We start from the raw sequence: 20,870 nt of genomic DNA, 5'->3' as shown, positions 1-20,870 counted from the left end.
TCTCTTATTTTGTCTTGTGTGAAAAATCAACACGTCTGTCTCTTACAGATGACATAAGGAAAGTGATTTGGGTGAGAGTTGCTCCCCCTGGCGTGAGGCGCCGTTGGTGGTGAGGCCCCGTAAGGGTGGTCGTATATCATACAAAAACGAAGTTTTTTGTGTGGTAACATTTTTTATTAAGGAAAATGGTTACAACTATGTCATGTAGATTTTCTTGAGCAAGGAAAATGCAATAAGTGCCCCAAGGAGGATTTAATCAGAAAGAGAATTAATAGTTGAGATGACATTGTTTAGTTAATGTTAAATGTTTTACTTTGTTTTTTTGTTTAACACCGCACTCAGCAATATATGACTGCGGTATTTAAATAGTTGAGTCTGGACCACACAATACAGTGACCGACATCATGAGCATCGATCCACATAATGGGGATACTATGACATGCATCAACCAATTCAGAAAGCCTGACCACCCGATAGTTGCCTCTTATGACAAGCAGAGTCGTAATGTTAAATGTGAGCACCATACATCCAAGACCTTACCTCCCAACCCAGTCCAGCTTGAAGACAGCACTCAGTGCACGGGCACTCATCCCTGGGGGTAGAACCCATCTGATGGGTGGGTGATCCTTGGTTGATTCCTCACCAATACGAGCAAACCCTGAAATAAGTCATGATCTATGTTCAACACAATATTTCCACAAATACACAATAAACATGGCAACTTTGGGAATTTTTCAAATAGGTATAAATTCTAAATGAAACAAGACAAAAAGTGAAGAGGGCTCACTAATACCACCGGCTTCGACTCCAACAAATTTCTAAGTTCAGAACGTGAAAAAGGCAATATTTCATCAGAACATCCACTTATCAAAATCAAACTTTGCACTGCACCTCTCCCATTGGTATAGAAACTGTACACCCAATTGGAAAAGAATCCATGAGGTAGTTTGGTTTTTTTAAGTAATAGGTCGCACAAATGTTGAAGTTAAATATTCTAAGTCACAAAAATGAATAATAGCTGTATTTCTTCAGAAAATCCAAATATTGAAATCAAACTTCGCTCTGCACTTCTCTTATAGGAACTACAGTGTTTTACCAAGTTTGATAAGAATCTATGTTGTAGTTTCAAGTCATAGGAACATATGGAACATAAAAACCACGTTAATTAAGGCAGTGTTTGATTTTTATCATCGGAGTGTATGGAGTTCTCAGTGGAGTTGTTACTTACCTTGGAATTTGCCGCTCTCTTTCACCGAGAAGATGAGTATAACATTATTACTTTCCTGAAAGACAAGTAAATCCATAAACAGAAACATTCCAAACAGAAAATGCAGTGTTTATAAACCAAGGCAAACATCTGGCAACTTGCTGCAGAGGTCCTGTGTGACACTTCTAAGAGAGTGACATTATGTTTAGAATGCTCAACTGAAGAGTAGGTGTCCACAGTTCACTGATGACTGGTGGATCACACTAAACAGCAGGGTCCCTAACCCAAGTCTCTATAGGCAAGATATATAAGTTGTGAATGTAGACGACTACTCGACAGGTAAGGAAAGTCTAGTAGATACAGATTACATGTATGTGTGTGTGGCTAATGGGTTCTTGACAGGTTACAAATCAAAAGAAATATGCACAGCCTTACCCTGTAAGCTTGGTTGAGCTTGGCTTCATTTTGAGGTGGCGTAGACCACACCCCCTTAGCTTTGGCAAGAGCTACATTCTCATGGTTGTTACTCTTGATAAGAAAGTACCTGGCTCCCTTAAAGAGATACTTCACCTTGCTGGCATATCCTGAAACCATTGGGTCTCTGTTATATAGTTATTACCAGAAATGTCATGAAACAACATCTGATCTAGAAGTAGGAGCTAATCCTAAGTGACAGCATATTTACACTCATGCATATCATGAAAACATGTATACTGATTTGTTTTGAACTATCAAGAATGTTGGTATTCATTTGAAAGATACCACTTTTTCTTAGCTACTTCTTCATATCCACAGATGTACTTTCTATAAAATCTTGCTTTGATATCCAATTCCAAACACTCAATCATTCATTCTGACACAAAAAATAGTATGTTCATCTTTCATCCTGTCCCCTTTAACCAAGTCATGGAGTACTCACTTCGCCTTTCTGTCTCACTGTCACTCTTGCCACCTTCTCCGCTCTTAACGCTCTTCTCTTCATCCTCCTCACTCTCCTCACTGGCATCAGTGATATCATTTTCCTCGCTCTCTTCACTCTGTCGGTCCCACTCTATAGGAGATATCTCTCTCTGGCGTTTCTTCTTCCCTCCATGTTTGGGCTTCTTTTTCTTGGGGCTGGCCTCGCCATCTGATACAGGAAATGTGTGATACATTATCTACATTGCACATGAAAACCCAAACATTTACATGCATGAATCACATGTCTGAGAGAGATTGGTTTTACACCACTTTTAACAATATTCCAGCAACATCACCTCCGGGGACACCAGAAATGGGCTTCACACATTGTACCCATGTGGGGAATCAAACCCGGGCCCTCGGCGTGACAAGCAAACACTTTAACCACTAGGTTACCCCAACACCCCAACATGTCAGACTACTTGCCCTAACATGGTTCCTAGCATAAGTTTCAGTTGGATTTTGTGTTATTATATGAACTTCTTTTAACTGAGCTTAGATGACCAGAGATTAGATTAGACTAAATTAGACTTGTGCTTCCAACGAGTGGCTAAAGTCAAGAGACTGAAATAGTAAAAGACAGCCTGACTTTCTTATAACATTAAAGCAACAGTTCATCCATTAATATTTTTCACTAGTTTTTTTTCTTTATAGGAGGCAGGAGTCTTTATTTATAAAAAATTTAAAAGACACTTCAAGGCATCTGTGTACATAAATGGTCTACAGATGTGAGTAACATGAACCATGAATGTTTGGTAGGAATATGATATAGTGCATTTCATCAAGTATTTGAAACATGGAACAGTGATTTCATTTGTCTGCAGGTTCTTGATGACAAAATGATGAGGCAGTGTATTTGGTAGTGAGCCAGGAATGATTTAATTAGTTATTTGGCCTAATGTACTACCAGCATCTTCATGATCTTGTAACATCTTATCTGTAAACAAGATGATGATTGCCGTTCAGATTTCGGTCAGTTGCACAATTTGCAAAGCATGTGTACTGACAACGGGGCGTTGACAGATATTTTCCAAATATTTTAATCAAGTGATCTGATGCACTTCACAAGTAAAAAATGTTTTATTACAATATAGGTCTTGATTATTGATCAGATCATCTTGACTGGGCATTGCCATTTTGTTTGAAGCAAATGCAAGGGATATGACAGGTGGAATCTGATTGGGCAGTCAAAGGGACAGAGAAGGGACATAACTACAAATAGCCACTGGTGGAACTCCAAGTGAGCCACAAACTTCCAGGCCAGGATGGCAAGGGAGGAAACTGGACTTTTATGGTCAGTTAACTATCTTGCCTCATTCTGACTCATCCTTTAACTGAGGTCAACTATCTTCTCACCAGTGTTAGGTTCACTGTCACTGGCCATTGACTCCTCCCCAGTGCTGCCGGTCTCACTACGGGTGTCGTAGCCCTGATTGTCCATCACCTCCCCACTCTGCCGAAGTTCCTCGGACTCCTCGGCACTGAGACTCAGGTGGATGCGGTCCTCAGACTCGTCTCCCTGACCCTCTTCCCTCGACTCGTCACCACCAATGTCGTCTTCCTCAACCAGCTCTGCTCAGATGAGAGAATAATCAGTATTTCAAGCCAGATATGATTGGAAACATTCTCAAATCAGAATCAGGTTGATTAATAACACTTAGGGTTAATACCAAAATTCATATCTCTCAATAAAGTCAGGCAAAGCATAAACGTTTTAAAGGAAATTGACATGTTGATCACCATCTGAACCAGTGAACATCAAGCTTTAATATTATAATTAGATGGAATACAAGCCCATTCACAGATGGGACACAAGGAACTCTTCACTGTGAAGGAAGGATATGGATGATTTACCTTGTTTAACCTTTGTTTGGACTTCTTTCTTTGGCTTAGGTTTAGCCTTCACTACTTTCTTCACAACTTTGGTTTTGGGTTTTTCAACTTTAGAAACCTTTTCTGGCACTTCAGCTGAAACAAGAAGCCATACATTATACAAATACTTCCATACCATGTGTACTTACACTGTTTAGAAGACATAAAGACAAATATCAAAAGGAACACAACCTTTGGACCCGAAAAAAACACTACAATATTACATTGTGTGAGATATGAACTCTAAAAAGGCATGCGATCAGCCATTTCAACACAGGAACCAGTTCATAAGTTCAGTGCACGATAACACATAATTCCTAGTATTGAGACATATTACATTGACACAGCAAGGTATCACTTAACATGCTTAAGAGACAGTTGTTATAGGCTGACAACTTTGGCTCCATCACCGTCTTAACCTATTGTAAAATGAACAAGCATAAGACAAGGGCTTCAAAAAACACACACTGACACTAAGTATCCTTATCAATTTTTACCAAAGAAAACATCCCCACTATGTTTCTGGGATTTATACTCATATAATATTTGAAATTCAACTGAACAATGTTGAATCTCGAGTGAGAAAGACTAGAACTCGCTGATAGCATGGAATTAGAGAGTATCTCCCCGTCATTACAATAGATTAGGCAACTACTTGAAAAAACAGAAGCAGACTTGTCACTGTCATTTCCTCAAAGCTTCAAGCATTGATGTACCACCAAGTACTTCCACCCCAAAAACATTACTTTCCGACCTTGTCTGTATTCAATTTCAAGACCACTTCTTAAGAACAAACAATTACCATGATTACCCAAAGTCTCAGCATTGTAAAAATAAAAGTGCAACAGTGATTGACAGTAAATGAATGTTTCACAATAACATCAGAGATAACCTTGACATCACCAACATGAGATGATGAAGGATTTCTGAAGACACATGTAAAGAGAATTCCCAAAGGCTATTTGGAAGAGGACCAAGGAAGAATAATCTGATATGTCAGTAATCTCTTATGTCAGTATTCTCTATCAGTAATCTCTTGTGTCAGTAATCTCTTTTGTCACTAATCTTTTTGTTGTACTAGTACATGCAGTAGTCATTTGAAAAATCAGCAGTAGCAGCTAAATTCCATCACAAACTTCAAGCATTCCTGTTTCAGCCTTGCCTTGCCTTCTTTGTATATTTTGTACCTTTCTCTAATGGTGCAAATTATGTACTTGAGCACCAAGCATGGTAAAATTATTAGTTTGCTTACTGGCAAGGTCTCCCGGGTCTGACTTTTTGGACACTGCAGGTCTCTCAGTTGGAGTAGATTTTCTCTTGACAGTTTTGGCTGGAACTGTCTTTGAGGGTGTGGCCGATTTCTTTACAGCAGAATTAGCAGACCCTTCCTTCTTCACAACTGTTTTTTTCACCACTTTCTTTGTGGTTGGTTTGGATTTGACAACTGTCTTTTTTACAACTGTTTTCTTCTTAGTCTGATCTGCTTTGACAATTGTTTTCTCTTCCACTGCAATTTCAGATGCCTCTGTAGGATAAAAGTGTCAATATTTAATGTTTAAACTATTACGATTTATCATCAATTGTTAAGTCATCTAAGCCTAGATCTTGATGGTATACCTATCTTAATGCCACATCTAAATATCAAATCAACCCATGTGCAAAAAACTTTGAAAAATAAATATCATATGTGCTTTATTTTCACAGTTTAACTAGTAATGGCAACAGCTTTCCAACAAATCTGCAGACTTACTAGAAACAGGGACATTACAAGATTAATCCACATGGGGATTAAAACTCCACACTGCAGAAATCTTGCTATCCTATGCAATTCGAAGTAAAAAATAAACATCAAAAATGAAAATGAGATCTAACATACTATGATTTCAGGCTTTTACAGTGTGTACCTGTAACTGTAATTTGTGTAAGATAACAAAGGACTCATTACCTTTTTCTTGGTTTATTTCTGCTGTCAGTTCATCCTCTCCTACATTGCCATCAAGGTCAAGGATGTCATCCAGTACATTTACAAAGCTATCGCCACCTGCAAATTGAAGAGAAATATCAAGATTAACACATCAGCAGAAATGAAAAACGTTTGTCGGTTGAATTTTAAACTTGAGCTACTACACTGAAGATATACAAAAGAATTTTTCAAGACAATGATCCCTCTTTTCAAGTGGTTTTACGCCACTTTTAGCAATATTCCAGCAATATCACGGCAGGGGACACCAGAAATGGGCTTCACACATTGTACCCACGTTGGGAATCAAACCCGGGTCTTCGGTGTGACGAGCGAACGCTTTAAAGGGGAAGTGTACACGCAAAAATCACTTTCTTTCTTTTTCTAAACAAAACGCAATTTTAGAATTAGTTAGTATCTGTGTTTGAAAATATACACTCATTTTTTTTCACAGTGAAAGTAGGAAGCTCACAATAGTGTGAAAGTGATATGCCGTTATGAGGCCTTCGTTTTACGAGCGAAATAGGCCTGAGTTATCCCCCTTAGATTATGACGTAATTGGTGCCAATTCAACTGGGTCCCTGTCTATTCTCAACGCAAAAGATATCAAGGACCAGTTTGCGGTAAAACAACATGGTCTACGACACACTCCGGCGCAGTGGTGACTCAGCATAACACAATTCTGGCTGGCATCTGAGATGCTAGAATCACAAAACTGTACCTACATCACGTGAAGCGGCTCTAACAAAGCATGATGACGTCATAATGTTTATCAATTGGCACCAATGACGTCATATTGCAAGGGACATAAGCCATGGTGTTTTTGTTATGGAAATAGAACACTTGGTAAATGTGAAAAATATAAATCGTTTTAGTGCAAAAAATATGTTAATTAAATATGATGTTTTTATATTTTTGTCTATGACACTTCTATGTTAACACTTTTAATGTGGAAAAAGTACAAGAAAAAAAGGTTCATTTCCGTGTGAACTTGCCCTTTAACCACTAGTCTACCCGACCACCCCTCCCCTTTTCAAGACTAAAAATAAGACCCAAGTTTGTCAGGAAATGAAGGTATGCAGGCTGCTAAGGCTGCATTGAGTAGTTACGCATAGTGTTGTTATAACATTGGCTTTTATAAATGGTTCATGCATATTAAAACTAAATGTCAGATATGAAATTAATCAAAGACTGTCGATATTTCTGTAATACTATGAACAGAGGGAATTGAAACAGTGGAAATAGAAACTTTTAAGTTGACTAACTGTACCAAGTAATCCCAATCACCAAACACCATGTGATCATGTGCACCTCTTCAATTATACAAAATACATTTAATTATAATATCAGATTCATATATTTTATTCATAAAGAATCAGAATGTTTATGTCAATTTGTCATCTGCTAATCATGCAAACAATTATTCCCCTACAACAATTTATCCACACTATTTACTATGGATTTTACTATTTATTCAGGTTATACATGAGGAAAAAAAGAGCAAAATTGTATTTGCGAGAAGGAATGAGAGCCCACATACTGGTAAGCAAAGAGTGAATATCTGAACAAAATTTGCACTATCATGATCTTGTTGGATGTTGTTTAAGAGAACAAGTCATGTGACACCAATATCTCTATTAGCAAGGTGTTATGTTGTGATTTTTTAATAATTCCTACATGTATAAGAGTCAGTTTTGCACATTATTTTCAGATAAGTATTTCACATAATAATGAAAATGAGCAAAAGTAAAACACGTTTTGATATGCTTGCTGTAATAGCTCTTCGCAATATGTTGTCCAGATACGCCAACCCTTATTGAAGATTTAGAGTAATCAGTGGGATAAAAAAATATAATGTCGTGAAAAGGTTCAACATTGGAAAAACATTTGCAAAATAGATGTTACCACAAGCTGTTGACATTGTTATGCTCTAAATTCAAGTCTGTAACTAGGTTTAAAAGAAAACTCTTTTTAGGGCAATGCACATTTCTAGGGACTTTCAAGGTGAGTCATAACACAAAAGTCCTTCAAAAGTAATTATGTTAGGGTATTGACCTGAAACACTGAGCAGTGACAGAAACTAACATTATCAGTCCACCATTCCTTATGATATATATATATAATTATATGGTCAACCCCCACAAAATGGCAAATTTCCACTAGTCCTATATTATAATAACAATTGGGCAGTTTGGCAAGGACTACAGGACCAGTGCCAATGTTTAACCCTCTTGGTGCCACGGGACCATATATGGTCCTTCACTTTTCACACCCGCATAGTGCCAGGGGACCATATATGGTCCAGAGAAAATGCCCCTTTTAAACTGTGAATTTTGATATTCAACACTGAGTGCGCAAAGTCAAAACTATAACCATCATCACCCAAATCATCTTAGCTTTAACATCGTGTAACTCATACTTTATACAGTGCTACGGATTGCGAAATATGGCGAGATTAGTAAAGTGGCTACCGCTCTTCTCGGCCATTTTCTGCCATGTTTGAACACCAAGCGAATGGCGGCGAATTTTGATTATGCACCCATGTCACATACACGTAAATATTTTCAGACAAAATCCTTGTTCATAAGAAAAAATATGACCTGAGTGATCAGAAAGACATATTTTTCCCAACTGTATACTTATTCACGTAAATACAATTCTGTTCACTCCTTATGAACAAGTCTTTTTACACGTTTTGTATACTTTTATCGACTATCGGTAATGGCGGAATGGTCGGTACACATGAGAAAACGACAGTGTATATTTCCATTACATTTATGACGTACATTGAATGAATTTATAACCATCATCACCCTAATCATCTCAACTTTAATATCGTGTAACTCATATTTTATGCAGTGCTACGGATTGCGAAATATGGCGAGATTAGTAATGTGGTTACCGCGCTTCTCGATCTTTTTCTGCCATGTTTGAACACGAAGCGAATGAAGGCAATGTTTATTATGCACCCATGTCACATACACGTAACTATTATTATATCTGACAGCTAAATTTGAAAAAGAAATCTGATCGGGCTGATCAGAAATGTTTTACTTGTCCCCACTGTACAGTTATTGGCGTAAGAGTACTAACGTTTAGTCGGCCACGGTAGTCTTTTGTTCCAAGTATTGCATATGTTTATCGACTGTGTGTCATGGCGATTTAGCACGGCGCTACATACCAACCGACAGTGCAGATTGTCTTTTTGTTTATGGTGCTGAATTACAGAAAATATTCAAATCAAAGATATGGAAAGATAGCTATAATCGTTAATATTAAGTTGGTATTGTGTATATTTATGGGCAGGAGGTTCATGATCAAAACCTAAACATTGAATGGCCAAGCCCGAAGTGATCGACAGGGCACGTTCGCATCATAGCAGTGCCGCGATTTCTTGTTTACAGGTTGTCCTACATACTTGCCCGCTCAGACAAATAACTGTTACTTTTTTTATATGAAATGACTAAGAGTCATGTGTGATTGCTCAAACTACCTGACCGTGTGAGTGAGTTGCCCTAACTGTTTCACATTTTGTCGCAAATGGAGATTTCAGAAGTGTGGCCACGACATCTAACGTGAGTCGACGCCATATTGTAAACAAATTGTGTCAAGGTCGGTTCCACAAGTGGTAGCTCAGGCCCCGTTTCTGTCGATGGTACACGCGATACAAACATAATGCAACTACTGAAAATATCAACATAACTTCTACAATGATGACATCAATACCTTTTTGTATTTGGATTAACCGCTTATGGATACGCTGTGCTTTTAAGTTCAATTTCGATTTGTTTTTCCTCTCATTGAAACTGTGATAATGGCAGTGTGATTGGTTTGCTGAAATAGTATTTTCCATGAGTCTAATGTACATAGTACATGTTGTGATTGTAGAAGATAACCAATTGTGTATGCATATATATCATCAAATACACATTACTAATCTCTTCAGAAAATGGATTATATTATAGCTCGTTTTCAAACATTCTGCTATGGATATTAGATCAAAAAATAATATTAGATTTACAAATTATTTATGTACACTGTACTCTCGATTAACGTATGATAATCTATTGGAAGTCTTCAACTCTTATTTGATATGTCATCTGAAATGTCAGCAATGAGTACAATTAATTTTATTTCGTTACAATCTGCAATTTTATTCAAATAGGCTAATAGACTGTCGGTGATTTCCCGCCTCTGTGAATTTGTCGTCTGGACAGGTGCACGTGATTTGACCTCGCGTGTTGTGACGTGGATGACGTCACTTGAAACAGCTGATCTAATGTTGTGGTTGTATAATGGATACACGTGGTTTCATTTTCCAAATAACAATATTCTCTTTGACTGAACTAGAAAGCATATCTAGTACATCACGATTGGAAAATGTCTACGGCGACCGACGTGTGAATGATACCGCTTATCATTTGACTAACAGTGTTAGAATATTTGGCGCAGTTTTCTAATTTTGGTATGTTGACATGTGCTTTTCATATATGTTTGAAGGCTTGATATTCCAAAAAAATAATATGCATTTAGTTGAGTACAGTGAGAAAGCTGTCAAAATGGATCCAATATTAAACCACCTAGATTTTTAAATATTTTAGCTTCATCTATTGGAATCTCGAATGGTTCAATTTATAACATAAACAGTAAAAGTAATTAGATCTTCTCACAATAAATAGATAATCAATTTCTGAAAGACAAAACGTTTTTAGTGTAAATGTGACTTCGTTTTGATGTTTTATATAGTTATATGTATGTCTTTTTTCACTCTGCATTATCTAAATTACCAAATACTTCGACCAGTGACATATAGTAGTAATTAGATTCTACTTTGTATTTTATCCTAGGTATGAAATAGATTTTCTTTTTAAATAAATATTTGTCTAAGAGCAAAATCAATACATTCTTGTGGGTTTTTTTCACCATTTTAATTTGTATATCTTCCCTCCAAGCTGTTGTTTAGCTAGGCCAAAATTAAGAAAAAAAAGGAAAGACATAATAAACCATTTTTATGTAAGATTTTGCTGGTTAAATTTTCGGAGTTCAATACCAAGAATATATTTTTCCTTTTATGACAAATAATTCCATTACTTTCATTGACCTACGATCATTATCTATTTCAAACTTTTCCTTCAGTAGAATGGGATGGAATGGGAAACTAGTGGAAATAAACTATCACGTATGTCCTTTAATGTACATGTACATACCTAGCTATAGGTGTAAATACACTTCTAAAGTCGTATTTATAAATCAAATGAATAAATGAAAGAAAAAGTGGTATTTCATGGACTGGCCATACAAGTATATTTTGAGCAAAGGTCTAAGTTAGGCAGCCAAGTGCGAAATACGAGCTGATACGAGGATGTATGTTTTCTGGTGTTCATAGTGAAACAATGACATATGGCGCCCGAGTTGCGAGTGATCGAAAATAGGTTTGTTGAATAGATTTGCTGCCCATGAAAACGTTTCAACAGTTTTGATTGAATCTACATGTACTTACTCTTGGGTGGTATTACGTTAGTATAATCTTGTTAATTATTAAGAAATAACAATGATGCCCGATATTGAGCGATGTCAATTTGAGTATTGTCAGGGCTGTTTAGCGATCTTTCACATTTTGTCCTTTGAAAATGTACGATGTCAATTACCCGGAAGTTGATTTTATCGCTAATAAAAGAGCACGGTCATTGAAACATACATGGACGTAACTGGGATTTCTTCACGATATACATTCCAAACTGTCATTCGTTTTGTGACATAATCTTTGAAACGATCTGCGTATGAATTAATCACGACCACTTCCGTCAATTTTGTTTTGACGTCAAAAACACGCACAATTTCATCGGGTTTTTTTATCGGTAAATATAACTCACGGAAAATTCTCAGTGAATGTGTACTTCAACATAAATATCATATGTCTATCACTGTTAGGACACGTACTTGCCAATGATATGAATTATTGGTCATTTAGATTTCAAACAAGGGCGCTTACTTGACTTTGCTTGCCATATTCGGGAGCGTCCATATTACGATTAATGTGGAAAAGTAGGAAACTTATAATACCACCACATTTATCGAAGGCTGGGCAGTGCATAGATCTTTTGGATTTGGTGACTTTAGAAACTGTTGGAAAGACAATCAACTCAAGTTGCATGTTATACAATTTGGTTACATTGTGTGAAGAAATAAAGACGTTGCAACACTTTTGATACAATGTATACGTTTTTGTAACCGCGACGTCAGCATAGTGCGGCACTGAGCGGTTTGCAGGCTGACTGACGTCCAGGCACCATGAGGGTTAACGCTGCTGATAAATACACTCCGATGCCATTAAAACGTAACCCTAAAGATAAATCCCTGACACACTGAGAGTGTAGGCTAAAGACGTTCGTGGATGGTTGAAACATTCGTCAATGTGTTCACGTAGAGGTTGACACCTTCCACTGTTGTATTTCAAGTATGATAGTCTTAAAGCATACGATAAATAACGTGATTAGGGATTAACTTGGAAATTAGACCTAAACCTTTAGGTTCGGGAAAAATTCGCTACCTTTAGCATCCACATCTCGAGTTCCTTCTGAGCTCATAATGAGCTTTTCATCAACGTAGGGCGTGTATCTTCGTTGACTATCTACACAAACGATAATAAATCACTTGTTGTAGTTTTCAATTTGGTTATTCGTCGACAAATCGATTCTAACTATTACAAAGCAAACATGGCGGCTACATATCTTCGAGTCGAACACTGCGCATCTTCCGCCCCCGGGAGCAGTCGGAAAATCTCGTTTCGTAGACTTTGTTGCTCAACAGTTCCGATTGTAGCACGTGCGTTTGTTACAACTGAAGTTTGTCATTTGGAACTCAAATTATGATCGGATCGATGGAATATATGCCATTTTCACGTTATGTTTTGATAAATATAGCAAATAAGCATTCAATAATTATTTTTTGAATATACTGTTACAATGTAGAAACAGTCAATCACTATGCATCCTCTAACAACATTTGCACATTCACTTGTAAGTTATTAACACGCCCGATTGCAATTGTCGGATCGTACTTATTTCGGATGTTTAAATTGTTGAAACTGACCGGGACCGTCTGGTGTAAATACATGAAAAAACGGACTCACTTAACAAAATATATTTGTTGTTGTTGATGTTGTTGTTGTTGATGTTGTTGTTGTTGTTGTTGTTGTTGTTAAACTTTTCTAAACATACTGTGTTTTCAATGTAGAGCTAGGTAGATTTACCTCTCTGGTGTCCCCGATACTTATATTACATTCTCTTTGTAGATTTCGATCGTGTTTTCTGCACGAAATGTATTGCACACATCCTTTGAATAGTGTAGTAACCGCAACTTTGCATTTGGCAACCTATAAATTTAGATATAATTATTTAAATATGCCTACCGACAATGACAAAAATTACCATACTTCGGGTTCGATTCCCGACATGGGTACAATGCGTGAAGCCCATTTCTGGTGTCCCCCACCGTGATATTGCTGGAATATTGCTAAAAGCGGCGTAAAACTATACTCACTCACTCACTCAGACATGTTCTGCACTGAACTGTAGATATATCAAGTACTGATCTGAAGACAATATCGTTCACTTACCTTCAGTGGTGCGTGCACGTGTGTATGTATGTGTGTGTGTGTCTGTGCGTGTGTGTGTGTGTGTGTGTATGTCTTTGCGCGCGTGTGTGTGTGTGTGTGTGTGTGCGTGTGTATGCATGTGCTTATCGATGTATGGGTGCTTTTGTTTTTGGCATTGCAATCTCTATCAATGCGTCTACATGGTCGATGGTATGCCTACTATAATATTTTATCTTGATGTAGAGACTATCAGCTTGTCACTTAAGAAACAAAATTCATTTAAATCCTGGCAGTGAACATTCACTCCGGAGGTGAGAGCAATTTAAATTATCAACCTAAGCCATTTCAGCCCCATTTGGAAAGTTTCATGTACTTTCAACACAATAGTTCTCCTTCAGAACAGAACTTCGCAATGGCACCTCAAGTATAGTCTCAGGCGGCAGAGGACCGCTAATATAGGAAATCAGTTATTTCATGAATTGTTTGTGCTAATCGAGCAATCCATGGTAATTAAGGGTGAGAGACACTTCGTGTTTTTTAGAGATGCTACATGTCAAATTGCCCACTTTGATCAGATTTGAATTTTCCAAAGTCTAAATTCTTTTCGCAAAATGTACTAAGTGCACATACAACTGATACTTTCCTCACGTATAAAGGGTACCGATCAATCAATGATTACAATCGCTCATACTAACATCTGTGATAAACAACTGTTTTAAATAACCACAATTTAATAGTTCCCTCAAAATTTAATGTTCTCCTTAGCCCTGGCAGATGAAAAGTGAAGTTAATTTTTTGAAAAAACAAGATTGGGGCACTCGGCAAAAGTCGGTATCGTATTATATACGAGGCGTAAATAAGCAGGGAATATTCATTCCGACCGATGAGCATAAGCTCCATTCAACACCTTTTGATATATTAATAGTTTTGTTTATCAGCTGTTGTCGCTGTAAGGAGCATACTGCATGGTAAAATGGACAAGAGTAGTTTCCCTTAGACAACACAGTGGACCCTCCGTAATGGAAGAGGACGAACTTCTTGCCTTGAAGTCTATCTACTGTTTGCCTGGAGAGCTGAAAATCGTACATGGTTGATGAATGATTTTATGTTGGCTGTGGTTACCGTGAAAACCTCACCGTTCATCGTTTTTCAATTGTTTATCATCACATCAGCTGTTTTTGTGTCACAAAACAGCTGATGTGTCACCATGTACCCGTAGTACCAACATGTGAAACAGCTGATGATGAACGGATCAGAGGATATTGATTATGTTAATGATAATTTCTGCGACCTGCAAAATATTATTGCACACAGACACTTATTGACAGAGCGGTTTTAGTGTTATTCGTGTAAACAGTTGTCAAGCTCAAACAGGATAACCTGTTGCCTACTGAAAGGATGATTGTTGCTCTGCAATATATCATTCTTACTAAAGTACTGTCGGAAATGCGAGAAAACGGCTATTTGCCTGTTAAGAAAAGGATATAATTTTTCACAGACTGTTGTTTTTGAAATATCAAGTAACTACCGATCGCCCAACCTGAGGTTTAAGTATTTCAGTCACAAGGAGTCCTATCAACAAGTTTACAGGAGATAAATTCAACAAAAGAGTTCACATCTATTCAAAGTCCAATGATGGCAGTCTGAAACAGACTATAGAATTATGTGCACGTGACTCCGTGATAATGATAATAATGTAGTCTTCTTAAAACATCTAATCCACACACAAAAGTCATTTTGAGAAAATTCCAGAAGTGCATCTTCTAAAGTGACAAAATGACGCTGCGTTTGTTTTTGTTAACATTGCTCCCATGATGCATGTTACATTACTGACAGTGCTTTAGGACTGGTTTCTTGCAGTATTTGAGCTGAATCCTCTTTAATTTCCAATTGGTTGATACAGACTTTGTTTGATAATGAGAATTGTTTGTGATATAAGATTCAAATCAATATCATGTCATGTTTGGAATGAAAATGTAAACATGCCCGCCAGTATAGATCTTAGCGTTATTTTCTTGAAACTTACACCTGTTTGTTCTGTAAATTATGGCAATTATGCACGTTTTCCAGGATGTTTTCTTAATCTATACTCCAATTTTCGTTAATTTGTGTTAGAAATGAACTCATGAATATTTGTTTTAGTCACACTGATATAACAGAGAGTTATGGTCTGCTATGATCTAAGGTAATACTTACACTGCTTATTGTCACAGTGTATGTATACCTGAACTGACTTACATTTTATATACACAGGGGACAAAAAGGACACCCAAGTGACTGTCCAGCTTCATCGAGATGATGGTGTAGATGTGAAGGTTGTGCTGGACATCACACCCTCCTACCCCAACACACCTCCAGATGTGTCCATTCTCAGTGCAGCCATGAACAGATGTTCGTCCAAAACTCTGCGGGACACTGCCAATCAGCATGCCATGGACAATTCTGGCAGTCCAATGTTGATTGAGTTGATATCTTTACTTCAAGACAAACTGTCGACGTTGTCGCTACATCCGACTGATGATGCGTGTGGCTCCATGAGGAACCAGGAGCCCGGGAGGGTGACACTGATGCTTCATCTGGATCACATGAGGGCCAAGTCTCAGTATGTTAAAACTATCAGGAGGTGGACAGCCGAGCTCGGCTTGGATGGAAGACTGGTGTTCTGGAACAGACTCATTCTGATCCTGCTGCAAGGAAGCCCATCCAGTTTGAAGGTAGACAACTGTCAGGTTCTTTTTGTGGCTTCTATTTTAATCTTTGGTTTCCCTTTGTTATATTGTTGTTTTTTGTGTTAAGGCACACTCATCAATATTCCAGCTATATGACGGTGGTCTGTAAATGGTAAATGATCAGGACCAGACAATCCAGTGATTGACATCATGAGCATCGATCTATGCGATTGGGATACGATTCCATGCATTAACCATGCCACAGAGCATGGCCACCCGATCCCGTTGATCGCCGCTAACGACAAGCATGGGTTGACGGATTTTCACTGGGCCTTTGTCTTATGAGATATTGACATGTGACACGAGGAAATGTTTTTAGTGTATAAAGCAAATTGATATTTCTACAACAGATTTTTATTTCTTACTCCATAATCAACTTTAAACTACACAATATTTATTTCAGGAGTACATGGTTCGTCACAAGTCTGTGAACATTGATGTCGATTCCCGCGGCCATCCCTGCAAGGAGAAGATGATGTCTGTGTTGTGTGAGACATCGCTGCCAGCAAATGCTAGGTACGTTAAGTGTCGTCAGAATCTCACGCTGTAACATGTTCGTGTCAAATAATTTATGGCAGATTGATTTTCAAAAGATTTGTCAGGGGTGCAGGAATGCCAAACAAGTCCAACGTTGTATGCTTGATTTTAGGGCAAGTATAATTTTTAATTTTAAATGTAAGTGTACATTTGTATGTTGTTATTAACATCTCTAGAACTAAAATGAGGTTTACATAATTACCAAAAGGTTGAAATTGTATCTTTTTTCAGATTTGAAGATTTCTCAGTTGTTGAATGTGAATCATTGAAGGAGGTGAAGACATTGTTTGATGAGCACAGGATGGAAGGGCTGTATGTTAACTATGTACAGACAATAAAAGGTTTTACGTAACAAAAAAAGTCTCATTTGGTCGGGTTTTTATTAGAGATGATGAGGAGGCAACTCATTCAAGGTGCAGTGGGGTAGCATGGTGCTTACAGCGGTCGCTTGTCATGCCGAAGACCCAGGTTCGATTCAAGACATGGGTATAATGTGTTACGCCCATTCCTTGTGTTCCCCGCCTTGATATTCCTGGAATTGCTGAGCCAATGAGAATTATCATGCCTCAAACAGTCATCTGGAGCACTGAGAGGGGGGTCAGGTAGTCTTGTGGTTAAAGCGTTCGCTCGTTATGCCAAAGACCCTTGTTCGATTCCCGACATGGGTACAATGTGTGAAGCCCATTTGTGATGTCCCCCGCTGTCATATTGCTGGAATATTGCTAAAAGTGGCATACAACCTCACTCACTCTGGAGCACTGACCCGGATGACAAGGGTCTGTGCTCACACTGTTGACCATTGGTTGGCTTGTCAATTTGAGAAGAAAGAAATGTAAGAAATAACATCTTTGTATTTGTAAGCTTATATTTTTATTATACAAGCATGCTTGAAATTCAGACAATCAAGAATATAAAGTCATGTTGACCTGAAATAAAACAGTTGATAGCCTTACATTATACTTCAGTGAACTATTTTACAGTCACATTAAATATACATACTTTACCAAACAATAGAATCAATACAGTGGAATCTGTAAAATATAATTGAGCAATGGATATTGTCCAAACCACATCACTTGTCTGATCTAAGCAATTATCAGTTCAAATACTGTTAACGTAAATGTATTCTTTTCACACTCCAAACTTAAAAAAGTTGAGAAACTGCTAATTTTTTTAAATCTAATGTAATTGGTTGTGATAACTCCATATTTTTAGGCTACTTCCTAAAATCATCTTGTATGCACCTTTGGGTGACCAGGTCATGTGACATTGAGGGATTTGATTTCAACACTTTGAACAGTATTCAGTTATATCACGGCGTGCCAGCTTCATGTGGGAGGAAATCCGAAGTGATGCAGGTCCCAGATGTTTACCACCTTCGTGAAAACCATGAGCACAGGTACGGTGCTGACAAACCTAGAATCAAACAGGTCGAAGGAGGATTCAAACCAATATTCACAGGGTTCTGTCATGCCTCCTAAGAGGGTCACCAACCAAGTACGTACCAGTACAGACGAACGGATGCTGCCCGAAATAAACTCAACACTTCCATGCAGATGCGACCCGTGAAGATTCCGGGTTAGAATAGGTCTTCAGCAACCCATGCTTGCCGTAAAAGGTGACTATGCTTGTCGTAAAAGGCGACTAACGGGATCGGGTGGTCAGGCATGTTGACTTGGTTGATGCATGTCATCGATCCCAGTTGCGTGCATCGATGCTCATGATATTAATCACTGGATTGTCTGGTCCAGACTCGATTATTTACAGTCTGCCGTCATATAGCTGGAATATTGCTGAGTGCGGCGTAAAACAACAAACCAACCAACCAACCATGCAGATGCAATAATACAGGCATCACAATTCAGGAAATAAAATAGAGGTGTATAGCTTTGAGGCTTTTTCCACAAGATTTCTTGAGACTGACAAAAAAAAATATTCTTTCACTGTGATCTGTCAATGACTGACTGAATTCTGAGTTCCAACGGACTCAGGTTGAGACAAGTTCCATTGCAGTTCATAAATTTCATTGTGAATGATTTTTTTTCAAATATCTGTTTATGATTCTGTTACACAAATATACAAGCGTGTGTCATACAGTATAAAATGTGTTCCTTGAACAATGAATGTGATGAATAAATAACTTGTCGAGCACTTTTTGGCTGCTGTTGAAAGCTTGATATATACAATAACATATGGACTATAATAAAAAGCATGTGCTGTCATGCAAATAATTACCTTACAAACACAGTACTAAATCAGTACCACGCCACCATAGTGCCTTCTTCATCTGCCAAGTTGGTATCCAATTGTTTCGTGTTTCTATTACTTTCCATAAATTTGCTCAAATGTAATTTACTTATGAAGTCAAATTGCTGCTTAAAAGCATATGTTTTTGTTTTTTAACAGGTTAAAAACAGTAGTAGTAAAAAAGAAAATGCTTACATTTAAGCAGTGTCATCTTCAATAACGCAAAATAATACAAACCATAAGTTATTAATGAGATTCACTGTTAATGCTAGAATGAATTTAGAAAATACCGTGACTGGTCAATCCGAGGTTTCAAATTGCATTTAACCACCTCCAATTGAAACAAATGATTTGACACCCGCACCACCAAATACAATAATATTTGTAAAACAGTACGTTTCTTTCACAATCATTGTTGGCAAACTTTGTGTTCCACATTTTATTTAGAGTGGTTAAACTTACAGGTGACATAGCTCTACATTGAAAACCAGGATGTTTGGATCCTGATACATGCATAAGCAAATGTAGATTATAGAAAGTGGAGTGGTGGTTACTAGGTAACACAAAGCTCGCATGCCAACATATTTTGGACATAAAACGAGAAGAGAACACCATCTAGGGTGGATATATCTGATGCTGTTCTATCATTGACTGTCACCTGTTATAATTATCATCATAACTCTAGTGGTTCGCCAGTTGGAATTCCATATCTCCATCCATGCAAGAAATGCATATTTGATAAAAACAGTAAATACACAGAATAAGTTGCCTCAGACAAGACAAGATTATTTCTTACTTTTTTAATGCGTCAACATAAAGTTCGCAAAAGTAATAAAAAGGAAAAACCAAAAAAATATGCTTCTCAGTGAAAATTAGTTTAATTGGAACACCTTTTGTATGTACATGTATTTTGGTTTTCAGTTCCATTCAACACTGACGAGAGATACTGTGTTTAATTTTGGTCTCCTGCCTTTTTGCATTTGACAATACCGGTAAACTAAGTCCAACCATATCTCAGTTATCTACGATTACTGATCAGCATTTTAGTAAAAACCTATTAGACTCATCCAATGCCACATCACTTAATACCTCTTACAACATAGTGTCTGCATTGTAGGAGGTATACTATCATTGATTTTAGAAATTATCATAAAACCTCAAAAATCTTTTACGATACCTCAAAACAAAAAACATATTATTTAATCCAAATGGTATTTGATTTTGTTTACAGTAAAATAAGAAATTGAAAATTTTGATACAAATTAACAGAAGAATTTCAGTGGAAATTACCATGGCTACAATATATGTGTAGGTACAATGTTGAACACACAGGTGATAATGCTGAACTGGGAACACATCCCAACATTTACAATGAGGAAGGCAGGTTTAGTTCTAAAACATCTGGAACACTCCTACACTAGATCTCACCTCCCATATTGTATGTTGGCATTTACTGACTGCTCGGCAAATGGAAGAGCTGACACCAGTTGGTTATCACATGTGATGAGGCGGCTTACGCTTCCTCCTCAAATGTCATCGCCTCATCATCAGTCAATGATATGAGCATGTACCATTGTGAGTCGACACTGATTGTACGAGGTGATCAAACCCTCCAAAACTGGGCTGTTGTCTGGCAGTGGATGGATGTTCGAAAGACACCTAATTGTTTTACAATACAGGTGACCACAATGAACTCTGTAGCGAGTTATTCCACACTTACAGATTTGCCGAAATCAGTAAGCATTTTTACATAATGTACTA

At 37.6% G+C, this 20,870-nt stretch overlaps 2 protein-coding genes across 3 annotated transcripts in view; one reads left to right on the top strand and one right to left on the bottom strand.

Moving 5' to 3' along the window:
* LOC139479798 (YTH domain-containing protein 1-like) overlaps nucleotides 1–12,734 on the bottom strand; it is a 31,396-nt gene extending 18,662 nt beyond the window's left edge. For both annotated transcript variants that reach the window (XM_071262675.1, XM_071262676.1), the window contains exons 1-9: nucleotides 12,550–12,734; nucleotides 5,985–6,080; nucleotides 5,292–5,564; nucleotides 4,022–4,135; nucleotides 3,524–3,739; nucleotides 2,127–2,336; nucleotides 1,643–1,791; nucleotides 1,229–1,283; nucleotides 541–658 (exon numbers count right to left, since the gene is read on the bottom strand). In XM_071262675.1, the coding sequence (XP_071118776.1) occupies nucleotides 541–658; nucleotides 1,229–1,283; nucleotides 1,643–1,791; nucleotides 2,127–2,336; nucleotides 3,524–3,739; nucleotides 4,022–4,135; nucleotides 5,292–5,564; nucleotides 5,985–6,080; nucleotides 12,550–12,586 (1,268 nt within the window). In that variant the 5' untranslated portion in view covers nucleotides 12,587–12,734. The remainder of the gene's footprint in view (nucleotides 1–540; nucleotides 659–1,228; nucleotides 1,284–1,642; nucleotides 1,792–2,126; nucleotides 2,337–3,523; nucleotides 3,740–4,021; nucleotides 4,136–5,291; nucleotides 5,565–5,984; nucleotides 6,081–12,549) is intronic.
* A 1,866-nt stretch (nucleotides 12,735–14,600) lies between these two features.
* LOC139479799 (RWD domain-containing protein 3-like) lies at nucleotides 14,601–17,214 on the top strand. The gene is made up of 4 exons (XM_071262678.1): nucleotides 14,601–14,685; nucleotides 15,850–16,310; nucleotides 16,729–16,841; nucleotides 17,094–17,214. The coding sequence occupies exons 1-4, from the start codon at nucleotides 14,616–14,618 to the stop codon at nucleotides 17,212–17,214; spliced, it is 765 nt and encodes a 254-aa protein (XP_071118779.1). The 5' UTR covers nucleotides 14,601–14,615.
* Nucleotides 17,215–20,870: the final 3,656 nt, after the last annotated feature.

The sequence above is a fragment of the Haliotis cracherodii genome, unplaced genomic scaffold (assembly GCF_022045235.1).
Source record: "Haliotis cracherodii isolate W230 unplaced genomic scaffold, xgHalCrac1.p SCAF_4, whole genome shotgun sequence".
In the NCBI taxonomy this organism is placed as follows: Eukaryota; Metazoa; Mollusca; class Gastropoda; order Lepetellida; family Haliotidae; genus Haliotis; species Haliotis cracherodii.
The sequence above is the reverse complement of the archived record's forward strand: the minus strand, read 5'-3'. Positions and strand labels throughout refer to the sequence as shown.